The sequence below is a fragment of the Bufo bufo genome, chromosome 3 (assembly GCF_905171765.1).
Source record: "Bufo bufo chromosome 3, aBufBuf1.1, whole genome shotgun sequence".
In the NCBI taxonomy this organism is placed as follows: Eukaryota; Metazoa; Chordata; class Amphibia; order Anura; family Bufonidae; genus Bufo; species Bufo bufo.
The window spans coordinates 359288-371770 of record NC_053391.1 but is presented as its reverse complement, the minus strand read 5'-3'; the positions used below and the strand labels follow the sequence as shown (position 1 = coordinate 371770).

At 46.3% G+C, this 12483-nt stretch overlaps 2 protein-coding genes across 4 annotated transcripts in view; both read right to left on the bottom strand.

The window, feature by feature from the left end:
• UBASH3A (ubiquitin associated and SH3 domain containing A) overlaps nt 1-12483 on the bottom strand; it is a 698439-nt gene that overhangs the window by 382667 nt on the left and 303289 nt on the right. The window lies entirely within an intron of this gene.
• Nucleotides 11627-12019, bottom strand: LOC120994280 (histone H2B 1.1). Its single transcript, XM_040422721.1, has one exon. The coding sequence runs from the start codon at nt 12015-12017 to the stop codon at nt 11637-11639; it is 381 nt and encodes a 126-aa protein (XP_040278655.1). The 5' UTR covers nt 12018-12019; the 3' UTR covers nt 11627-11636.

The following is a 12483-nucleotide window of genomic DNA, read 5'->3' as shown; positions in this document are numbered from 1 at the left end:
ATAATGTGGAGGCCGGTAATACGGAGGCTGTAATATAATGTGGAGGCTGGTAATGTAACATGGAGGCTGGCAATATTTAGGCTGTAATATAATGTGGAGGCTATAATGTAATGTAGAGGCCGTAATATGTTGTTGAGGTTGACAATATACTATGGAGGCTGTGATGTAATGTTGAGGCTGGTAAAATGGAGGCTGTAATATAATTTGGAGGCTATAATGTAATACATAGGCTGGTAATATTAAGGCTGTAATATAATGTGATGTAATGTGGAGGCTGTAATGTAATTTTTAGGATGTGATGTAATGTAGAGGACGGTAATACGGAGGCTGTAATATAATGTGGAGGCCGGTAATGTAACATGCAGGCTGTAATGTAATGTGGAGGCTGGTAATATTTAGGCTGTAATATAATGTGGAGGCTGAAAGGAATCCATGTTCTTTATTATGTCAAAATCAATTCTGCTTTTACTGAAGTTTCATTTCTATGTCAGGTACTAACTCTGATTGCTGTGAAACTAATATACTGTAAGGTTTCTATTCTCTGTAACCCTGAATCTTATCTCTTTGGCACTACTCCCGGACACTATTCCTAATATGGAAGTTCCGTTTTTGTTTCTATTTCTCTGACTGCAGAACGAAACGTGTTAATATGATAGGTTAAATACATAACATACGATGATGCTAATAAGGGGGGTAAAGCCCCCTCTATATAACCTGTGTGCATTAGAAATAAACCTCAGAGTGTTCATTCAGTACATCATTGTTGTGTCTTTCGTTACCTACTGAGTGAAGCGCTCTCCTGACGTCAGAAAGGGACTCAAACCAAGAAACCGATACTAGAAGTTTGGTGCCAGGGGTACCAAGTGGGACTAAGAGATTCCTATCAGTTGGGGGCTCGCGTCCGGGATCGGGAAGGTTTTCCTCGTGTTCGGTAAGGAAGGCATCTGTTATTGTCCTCTGGCCGATCCGAGGACCACGTCCCGATCTAGTAAGTAGAACCTACAACTTCTAGTATAATTACTGTATCAGGGATACAGGGTACAGACGCCGGGAGTCTGGGGGAGTGACCCGGGGACTCCGGGAGTCCGCCGTGAGGATCACTCAGAGAAAATATAGTGCGCACTAGATAATATTGTCTCAGGGAGACAAAGACGGAGCTTGGTTTGACTCTTTACTTTTTAAAGCTGTTTTAAAGTATAAGATTATTAGAGTTGATATAAGGATACTGATGTCCGGGTGGTAAGTGTACGGACTGAAGTTCACTATTTGCATAGAGTTTTAAGGACATTGCATTGTTGTTTTACTGTGTTGCGGAGGTCTGCAATACGCCCCACCCCCGGCTAGGAGCAATCCGTTAACCAGCAGATAGGTGAACACAAGCAGCAGACCAAAGCAACAAATTATATGTTTGATGAAACTCTCTGATATATTGTGATCAGACCTGAGTCCTTTGCCTAGTTGACAGGATTAATTTCTCTGAGCCTTAAAGGTTCAGTGCAGCCAGTCCTAGGAAAGTAGCATCATTAAAATATCAGACGGAATGGGATCACAAGAGTCTAAAACCAATTATCCCAAACCTGAGACGGGAGAAACATGCAAAGTTTATGTTGCACGGTGTAGTCCCACAAATTACTTCCTAGTTAACCCTTGGGTGGATAACTTAGCTGGATGGACTGAGTTCATGCAAGCTGCTAGCCCCTTTCCCAGGGACGGCGATAATAGCCCGTACCACATGGACATGATAAAGGGTCTTTGTCTGGAAGACAAAGAAGCATGGCCACATTTTGACCATGACCCGTCCTAGGATATGGATTACATGATACAAGGGGGTGAACAATGGTTGGAGATAGCCCCACATTGGTACAATGTACCATCAAATAAGAAGAAAGGGAAAACTAATAAGATTCCAAAAGATGACAGTCAGTTACATAAAATGGAGAAAAGAACAGAATTAAAAGACGTGTCTGAAAAGCCAAACCCACCACCTTACACTGTCCCGTCCGCCCCTGCACCCCATCTCACACTAAACCCTGTACACATATGTCCAAGCATGCAGGAGATACAGGACGAAGATATAGGTGCTACATTTATGCAGGTCCATGACGACCTAGAGAAAACAAAATACAGTCAAAAACAACAGAAAGCTGCAGAACAATATAAGTACCACACACGCAGCAAGGGAATAGAAGCTAAAGAAGAACAGGTAGAACTCAGTGCACCCTTCATAACAATAGGAGAACACTTAATGAAGAAACCCATGGACATCGAGGACCTTAATAAAATTATCAAACACTGCCCCAAACCCACAGTGGCTCCTTTGGGAACCATCACCTATCTTAAAAAGGCTTGTAAAGGCAGAAATTGTACACAAGAAGATTTAAGGCTCATAATAGATGGCATCATAGGAACACATACTGCTTGGGATTGGGATGAAGTCCCATACATTTCTACACTAGTAGATGGAACTGTTGATGCCAGCCGGTACATATGCAATACAGAAGAAGGAATGAAGAAGATTTGGACCCAAGTTGAGGATCATATGAATAAGGTATTCAAACAAAAATCATCTCTGCCTATTGCTGTAGCTTGTAAACAAAAGCCCACAGAGTCTGTTACTGAGTTTTGGAAGAGATTCATGGACTGTTGGAGACTGGAGGCGGGACTCCCTACCCTCCAGAACGACAGCCTGATCATCTCCACATTCATTAAAAATCTGTCGGACAAGTTAACCCTTCCAGTGAAACAAGGTGTATCCTCATGGACCTCAGATGATACTGTCACTTTTGAAAAACACCTTTATGAAAAGGAATCAGCAGGATGTTTCGAAATCAGAAAAATCACACCCACACATGCCTATGCCAACAACAGGGGAGGGGGCAGAGGAAGGAGGAGAGGAGGACATACTAGTTACAACCAGAACACACAGTGGCAGCAAGGACACCCACAAGGTCAGATACAAAATAACTGTTGTTATAACTGTGGGAAAGAAGGACATTGGGCAAGACAGTGTACACAGCCCAGGAGGCACCGGGGTAGACAGGGCCAAAGTCAGGTACCAGACACAAATACACAGTCTTTTAACCTTCCTCAACAAAGACCCCAACAAACAGGCCAACAACCAAGATTCCCCATTGATTGGAATCAGCAACAACAATCATACTGATGCTGCCCGGAGGGAGGTACCCCGATTTTCACACAGGTCACCACACACTGGAAAGACACACCTGTTATTCTACTGAGAGTGGGAGGAAGAAGAGTAGGATTCATGGTAGATAGCGGTGCAACTTCAAGTGTGTTAAGTAAAGATTTATACAAGGGACCATTGAGAAAATCTGAGCCCTCTATGGGAATTAATGGGGTTTTAACAAAAACTTTCAAAACTGACTCACTACCACTTGAGACCATGGACAAGGAGTACATCACAGACCATGCCTTCAGCATTATACCAGATTGCCCTGTCAGCCTGTTAGGGAGAGATTTGTTCATTAAGCTTGATTTACAAGTGTCAGCCAAAAATCAGGGCATAAGAGTACACTCAGATCTCATTCCAATCTCTACACCAGTGCCACTGATTCTTGCAAACATACAGGACCACCCAGAACTCAACAACATCAACCCTGCATTATGGTCTTCAAATGAATATGACACGGGGTTCATAGATTGCACACCTTACAAGGCTACTGTGATATCAGGTGTCCTCTCAGTGTTCCAGAAACAGTACCCGTTGTCCACAGAAAAAATTGAGGGCTTGAGGCCAATGATCGAAGAGTTTTTAAAGGAAGGCATCCTGGAAGAGGTGATTTCACCCTTCAGCACTCCCATAAATCCTGTGGCAAAAGCAGATGGTTCAATTCGCTTTGTGCAGGATTTAAGGGGAATCAACAACATCATTGTGCCTATAGCCCCCATTGTACCTGACATTACTCAGTTGCTATCTGCCATTCCAGCGGACGCTGTTTGGTTCAGTGTGATAGATCTGAAAAATGCATTCTTTTCTATCCCAGTTGACAAGAAGACCAGACTACTTTTTGCTTTTTCCTTCGAGGGGCGACAACTAACCTGGGCAAGAATGCCGCAGGGATATGCTGATTCACCTGTAGTGTTCAGCATTGTCCTCCAAATGACTTTAAAACCATGGCACCCCCCCCAAGGTTCCGTGTTGTTGCAATACGTGGATGATTTACTGTTGTGCAGTATGTCAGTGGAGGCCAACATTGAGGATGGTATATCACTGTTACAATGGTTGTTTGAATGTGGACACAAAGTGTCATTAGGGAAAATGCAATGGCGTAAACAGCAAGTCGAATACTTGGGGTTTGTCCTGACAAAGGGGGAAAGGAGGATCAGTCCAGGGAGAGTTCAGTCTGTAGCGGGCTTGGTCACCCCGCACTCCAAGAAGGAAATGCTATCCTTCCTTGGAATGATAAACTACTGCAGACAATGGATCCCAGACTGTTCCTACTATGATAATATCTTGAGACAGGCAACACTGCAGGACAAACCTGATTTAATAAGATGGTCTTCAGAAATGTACAATGCATTTGATTATCTGAAATGTTCATTAATGTCAAGTCCAGGATTGGGCCTCCCTGACTACAAACTGCCCTTCCACATGTTTGCACGACAAAACTGTAAAACCATGGCGGGCGTGCTGACACAAGAACATGGAGGCAAGTTGCGCCCATGTGCATTTTTCTCGAAGGTAATGCCCACCTCTGTCCAAGGGATGCTGGCATGTCTGCGTTCTCTTGCAGCCTGTGCTATGATGGTAGAGTTGGCAACTCCTTTTACAATGGGACATTACACCATTTTGCACACCACACATGATGTTGTAGGCCTACTCAAGGGCATCCACACACAACACATGTCTGCACAAAGGCTTTCAGGATATGAGGTACTACTGCTCAGTGACCCTTCACTCGAAATCAAGTATGCTTCCCACACCTCAGGACCAGCACCAATACTGAATGCTCTCTTAGGCCTTAAAGGACAGGAAGATTGCCTCACAGATACACATGATTTCTTACAGGTCCTGGAACACGATACTTCTCCAAGACATGATTTGTCATCCACACCCATTATAGGTGCTCCAGAGGTTTTTGTAGACGGTTCATGCACCAGACCAGATGACACCAGTTACTGTACAGGCTACGCCATTGTCATGCTCCCAGATGTTGTACTAGAGGCAAAGCCCATAAAGTTTCAGTCTGCACAGGCAGCTGAACTCATTGCCCTTACCAGGGCATGCATTCTACATGCTGAAAAACCAGTCACCATCTATACTGACAGTAGGTACGCACATGGGGTAGTGTGGGATCATGGAATGATTTGGCACAGAAGAGGTTTCACTGCAGCAGATGGTAAACGCATCTCACACTCACAGTTGGTCGCAGATCTACTTGAAGCCATCAGATTGCCTTCACAATTGGCAATTATCCACTGCAAGGCACACACCAATGGTAAGGATCATGTCTCACAGGGCAATGCGCTGGCAGATAGGGAGGCGAAACGAGCGGCCGACTACAGCCCCTCAGGTCCATGTAAACATTGGGAGATGCCATGTTTGGCACCTCCAACCCTTGAGATGTCACAAATGCTTACCGATCTTCAAAGATACGCCACTAAACAGGAACGGCAAGACTGGTGTTATCCAGTATTGCAGAAAAATTCTAAGACAGAATTACTCTGCAAAGAGGGGAGACCATGCATTCCCCAACACAGTGCTTCCATCTTCATAGCACATTTCCATGGAGCAGGACATAACAGCATACAGACAACTCAGTCATTGTTGAGTCAAAATTTTTACATTACTGACATCAAAAAGTTAGTAACAGAATATGTACACAGGTGCATTACATGTTTGAGGAACAACCCCAACAACCCCTTGAAGGTAGTCCATCAACACCTTGACTATCCCACTACTCCATTCACCCATTTACAGGTAGACTTCACACATATTCCCAAAACTCATGGTAGACAGGAATATGCTTTTGTGATTGTTGACATGTTCTCCAGATGGCCTGAAGTATTCCCCACCAAATCAGAGGATGCTAAAACAACAGCAAGGATACTTACTCAACAAATCATTCCTAGGTGGGGATGCCCTCTGATGATTGAATCTGACCAAGGGCCAGCATTCACCTCCAAACTCAACAAGGAAATTGCTAAATTACTACATATAGAATGGAAATTTCACATTCCATATCACCCGCAAAGTTCTGGCATTGTGGAACGCATGAACAGGACTATCAAAGATAAATTGAGGAAGGCCACTGCAGGTACTTTTGAAAAATGGAAAGAGATCCTACCCATAATACTTGCAGAAATAAGGATGACACCTAATAAGAGGTTAGGGTTATCACCATTCGAGATACTCATGGGGAGGCCTTTCCCCACCCCCTGGGCAAGACGCCCAATGATAGTGCAGGAAGGTGATCTTGATTTAATAAGGGAAGAATATGTCACCAAATTGATACAGGTTCTTAATAAAACTGAGAAAAAAGTTGCTTGTAAGTCTCCCTCTCTTCCACAGGAACCCACCCACCCATACAGGGTGGGGGATGAGGTAGTGATCAAAACACTGAAGAAAGGAAAATCCCAAGGTGACTTCGCATATGGCCAACCCACTACCGTGGTTGCAGTGACCAGAACAGCTGTGCTGACTGAACAATCTCCAACTTGGATCCACGCCACCCGAGTGAAGCTTGTGAGAAAAAGAGAGGAGGCAGGAACGGAGGCAGACAGCCTTGGCCTTGAAGAAGGACAAGAGGTACTAACGAGGGCAGACAGCCCTGACCTCCAACAAGGCCCAGAGGTACTAACGGGAGCAGACAGCCCTGACCTCCAACAAGGCCCAGAGGTACTAACGGGGGCAGACAGCCCTGACCTCCAACAAGGCCTAGAGGTACTAACGGGGGCAGACAGCCCTGACCTCCAACAAGGCCCAGAGGTACTAACGGGAGCAGACAGCCCTGACCTCCAACAAGGCCCAGAGGTACTAACGGGGGCAGACAGCCCTGACCTCCAACAAGGCCCAGAGGTACTAACGGGGGCAGACAGCCCTGACCTCCAACATGATGAGCTCCTCACTCCTTTCTGGGAAATGGTTGAATGTACTGACTAAGATTGCTTCAATAATCTTGTTGATTTTACCAATTAGTAGTAAGGGAGAAGTAGCCGCAACTAGCAAGGGCGGCGTCATCACTTTTTGGTATAATTCATCTAACACTCACGTAGCTACCTACACCTTTTGCCTTTGTGATATCTTGAAAACATGTTCATATTATAACTACTGTTCCAACAACTATGTAGAAGGACAGGCCTATATATGTGTAACAGACTCATACTGGGGAAAAGGTTGTGGATACTGGGGATCAGTGGGATGGAATACAGGGACAGAATGGGGATATAAACCAGAAAGCGCCCTCAAAAGGAGGGATAAAAATTCTAAGTCCCTTTTGACTAGAATGACACTCCTTGAGAGAGGGACGTGTTATGTGGACACCTCTTCAGTGTATCATTGCAAAAAAAGGTCAGCGGAAATGAAGATTGTATTGACAATAGACAACCCTGGTAAATATGATGAAGGAGATTATGTATTGGGATGGTACTTCCATAACAGGTGGGGAGCTGAGACTTCTCAGGTAACACAAATGTTCAGACTTAGAGATATGTATAAGTCTAAGGAATACCAACCCATCACAGGTGTCCCCAAAAACCCACTAGCCCCGCATATAGTTTCTCTAAAAAACCTAAGGGCCATATCTAATCCCACATATGAGGATACTTTGGCCATGGGGACGGGTTTTTCTGATGTTAATCTGTGGCTGGAGTGGATGAAGTATAGTGCAGCCTCTGTGAATAAGAGTAACTGTTACACATGCGGTGCTGCCAAGCCACACCTAGGTACCGTACCTCTAGTGTTACCAGAAAGTGTACACCTAGGTACCGTACCCCTAGTGTTACCAGAAAGGGCTGAAGAATGTTTTTTGACTCTTTTTGTTAATATGTCTTATAACCACAGTGCATGTACAGAATGGAAATCAAAATACCCTCTGTTGTTAAAAAATCCTCGCCCAGGGGCAGGTATCCAGGTATATCCAGGTAACTACACATGTTACAAAGGGAGTACACATGGGAGGAATGTACAGAATTTCACCAAAGGTTATTGTCACAAATACAGCAATCTGAACATATCCCTCACTCAGAACCAAGTGTACTCCATAGGAGATGTGTACTGGATCTGTGGAGATGGAAAGATAAGATCCAGACTGGAAGGTGCCTGGAAAGGTGAATGTGTGGTTGCCAAAGCTATAATGAACATGCACATCTTCACTGAATCAGATATTATAGACAAAGGGGTGCTAAAGAGAAACAGAAGAAGCGCCCCCCTTTCAAGTTTTGATCCCCATGTGTATATAGATGCAATAGGTGTTCCAAGAGGGGTCCCAGATGAGTTCAAAGCTAGAGATCAAGTAGCCGCCGGATCTGAATCAATATTTCCCATCATTACTGTGAATAGAAATGTGGATTGGATAAATGACATATACTACAATCAGCAAAGGTTTGTAAACTATACCAGAGATGCATTTCTAGGGGTAGCAGAAGAACTACAAGCGGACTCAATCCTGACATCCCAGAATCGAATGGTGTTGGATATGATTCTCGCAGAGAAGGGCGGAGTGTGCCGAGTATTGACTGATCCAACCTCCTGCTGCACATACATACCAAATAATACTGGCCCCACTGGTAAGGCCACAATAGCTATAAAGAAGCTTGAAGATCTGTCAGTAGAACTGAAAAAGAACTCAGGTATAAATGATCCATGGGATCAATACTTTGGGTGGTTCACAAGTTGGAAACAAGGTCTCATGTAACTAGGGATTGTCCTACTAATAGTAATTGTAGTAATAGGTGTAGTAGCATTATGTGTTATTCCCTGTGTGAGACGAATGCTAGAAAAAGGGCTCTCTAATATGTCATTATATCAGACTACTCTACCCCAGGAGGATCGGAGCCCAGATGGGGATAAGAATTACCTAATATCGTATAGAGAGAAAAAGGACAAGAAAGGAAAGGACCATGTAGTGTGATCCACTAAAGGTTCTAAGAGGGGATTTGAAAGGAATCCATGTTCTTTATTATGTCAAAACCAATTCTGCTTTTACTGAAGTTTCATTTCTATGTTAGGTACTAACTCTGATTGCTGTGAAACTAATATACTGTAAGGTTTCTATTCTCTGTAACCCTGAATCTTATCTCTTTGGCACTACTCCCGGACAATACTCCTAATATGGAAGTTCCGTTTTTGTTTCTATTTCTCTGACTGTAGAATGAAACGTGTTAATATGATAGGTTAAATACATAACATACGATGATATGCTAATAAGGGGGGTAAAGCCCCCTCTATATAACCTGTGTGCATTAGAAATAAACCTCAGAGCGTTCATTCAGTACATCACTGTTGTGTCTGTTATTACCTACTGAGTGAAGCGCTCTCCTGACGTCAGAAAGGACTCAAACCAAGAAACCGATACTAGAAGTACCAGGGGTACCAAGTGGGACGTTGAGATTCCTATCAGAGGCTATAATGTAATGTAGAGGCTGTAATATGTTGTTGAGGTTGATAATATAATTTGGAGGCTGTGATGTAATATGGAGGCTGTTAATATGGAGGCTGTAATATATCGAAGATGCTGTAAATATGGAGGCTGTAATATAATGTTGAAGTTGATAATATAGAGGCTGTGATGTAATGTGGAGGCTATAATGTAATATGGAGGCTTTAAATATGGAGGATGTTGAGGTTGATAATATAATGTGAAAGCTATAATATAATATGGAGGCTGTAATATCATGTGAATGCTGGAATATAATGTGTAGGCTGTAATGTAATGTGGAGGCTGTAATGTAATGTAGAGGCTGGTAATATGGAGGCTGTAATATAATGTGGAGGAATATAATGTAATATGGAGGCTGTAATAGAAACATAGATGTAATGTGGAGGCTGTAATGTAAGGTGGAGGCTATAATGTAATGCAGAGGCTGTAATAGAATGTGGAGGCTGGTAGAATGGAGGCTGTAATATAAGGTGGAGGCTATAATGTAATGCAGAGGCTGTAATAGAATGTGGAGGCTGGTAGAATGGAGGCTGGTAGAATGGAGGCTGTAATGTAATGCAGAGGCTGTAATAGAATGTGGAGGCTGGTAGTATGGAGGCTGTAATATAATGTGGAGGCTGGTAGTATGGAGGCTGTAATATAAGGTGGAGGCTACAATGTAATGCAGAGGCTGTAATAGAATGTGGAGGCTGGTAGTATGGAGGCTGTAATATAATGTGGAGGTTGATAATATAATATAGAGACTTTATTTTAATGCGAAGGATATGATGTAATTTACAGGCTGGTAACATGGAGGCTGGAAAATGAAAAGCACCAGCACTTCTGAGCTCAGCCAATCAGAGGTGGAGGGCGGGGCCTGGAGTTCAGGAACAGCCCCGCCCCCAGAAAGGCCTCCTCTCCGTGCAGTTCTCTTTCAGGTCCGCCCATGCTCCATATAAAGGAGGGCTCTGGGCTGAGCAGTCACTGCTCTCTGCTCCTCACACCTAGAAGATGTCTGGTCGCGGTAAAGGAGGGAAAGGGCTCGGGAAAGGCGGCGCCAAGCGGCACAGGAAGGTGCTCCGTGATAACATCCAGGGCATCACCAAGCCTGCCATCCGCCGCCTAGCTCGCAGGGGAGGCGTCAAGCGCATCTCCGGCCTCATCTATGAGGAGACTCGCGGGGTGCTGAAAGTCTTCCTGGAGAACGTCATCCGGGACGCCGTCACCTACACCGAGCACGCCAAGAGGAAGACCGTCACCGCCATGGACGTGGTCTACGCGCTCAAGCGCCAGGGCCGCACTCTCTACGGCTTCGGGGGTTAATGCTGCCGCCGCCTCCTCCGTCCTCACAGCACAAAGGCTCTTCTCAGAGCCGCCCACATCTTCCCGTGGAGGAGCTACGATTCCACTGAGGGGTTAACACCGCCCGCCCATCAGGAGATCAGCGGCGCCCTGTGCTCAGTACAGCCGGAGCTCTACATTACAGAAACCCCCCAATAATCTGTAAATCCCGAGCCCCGGGTGTTCTCCACCGCAGCTACGAGACGAGCTGTGCTCGGAGACTGAGGGGTTAATCCGTCCCGCCAATGAGCGGCGCTGGTACAGGTCACATGACCGGCTCCTCCTGTAATTCAGCAGCTCAACTATAGGCGGGAAATTCAAATGAGCGACGAGATCCTGAGCTCTCCCAGCCAATAGCAGAGCTCTGGACCCCGCAGCCGTTATGTGCCCGTAGGAGCCTCGTCCTCCTGTCCTGCACTGAGCGGCCGCACAGCCTCTCCCCAGGGAGCGCCACACTGAGGTGGATGATGGGAGTAGTGATCGGCCAGAGAGAAGGATGGGGGGAGTAGTGATCGGGCATGGAGGAGGAGGATGAGGGGAGCTTGTATTGTAACTTCCGATAGCGTTACCGCATCTCATCTAGCTGACAGGGAGGAAAACCGCAGCCACTGTGAGAACAGCGGGGAGACCCGGGAGCAGCTCCGCTGGAGACAGGGTGGGGGCTCTGAGAAGAGCCTTTGGGTGCGGGGGCGGCGCTCACTTGGCGCTGGTGTACTTGGTGACGGCCTTGGTGCCCTCGGAGACGGCGTGCTTGGCCAGCTCTCCGGGCAGCAGCAGGCGCACGGCGGTCTGGATCTCCCGGGAGGTGATGGTGGAGCGCTTGTTGTAGTGAGCCAGGCGGGAGGCTTCCCCTGCGATGCGCTCGAAGATGTCGTTGACGAAGGAGTTCATGATGCCCATGGCCTTGGAGGAGATGCCGGTGTCGGGGTGGACCTGCTTCAGCACCTTGTAGACGTAGATGGCATAGCTCTCCTTCCTGCTCTTCCTCCGCTTCTTGCCGTCCTTCTTCTGGACCTTGGTGACGGCTTTCTTGGAGCCCTTCTTGGGCGCTGGGGCGGACTTGGCTGGCTCGGGCATTCTGACTGAGGACAAAATCTCGTCTGTTCTCCTCCTGCCACCGCGGCGGTATTTATACACGGGCCATGCAAATGAGCTGCTGCTGACTGCGCGCCGATCTACTGGAGGAGAGGGTCACGTGGTGTCTCCGCTTCTCCTAATTGGCAGCCTCACATCCATCCAGCGGGGGCGGAGCAAATAGAGGGGCGTGGCTCACATCCATTCAGCAGAGCCGGGGGCGGAGCAACAGGAAGGGAGGGGCTCACATCCATTCATAGAGCTGAGTCGGAGGGCGGAGCAGCAGGAGGGGCTGGGCTTATAGCCATCCATTCTGCTAAACCGGGGGGCGGAGCAGAACTCACATCCATCCATTCAGATGAGCCAGGGGGAGGAGCAGCAGGAGGGGTTGGGCTTACATCCATCCATTCAGCTGAGCCGGGGCGTCGAGAGGCGGGGCTAGCAGCTCTCTTCCGTCTATCAGGGCCTC

Coding starts and splice junctions, on each gene's coding strand:
- LOC120994280 (XM_040422721.1), bottom strand. CDS start 12,017: ATGCCCGAGCCAGCCAAGTCCGCCCCAGCGCCCAAGAAGGGCTCCAAG.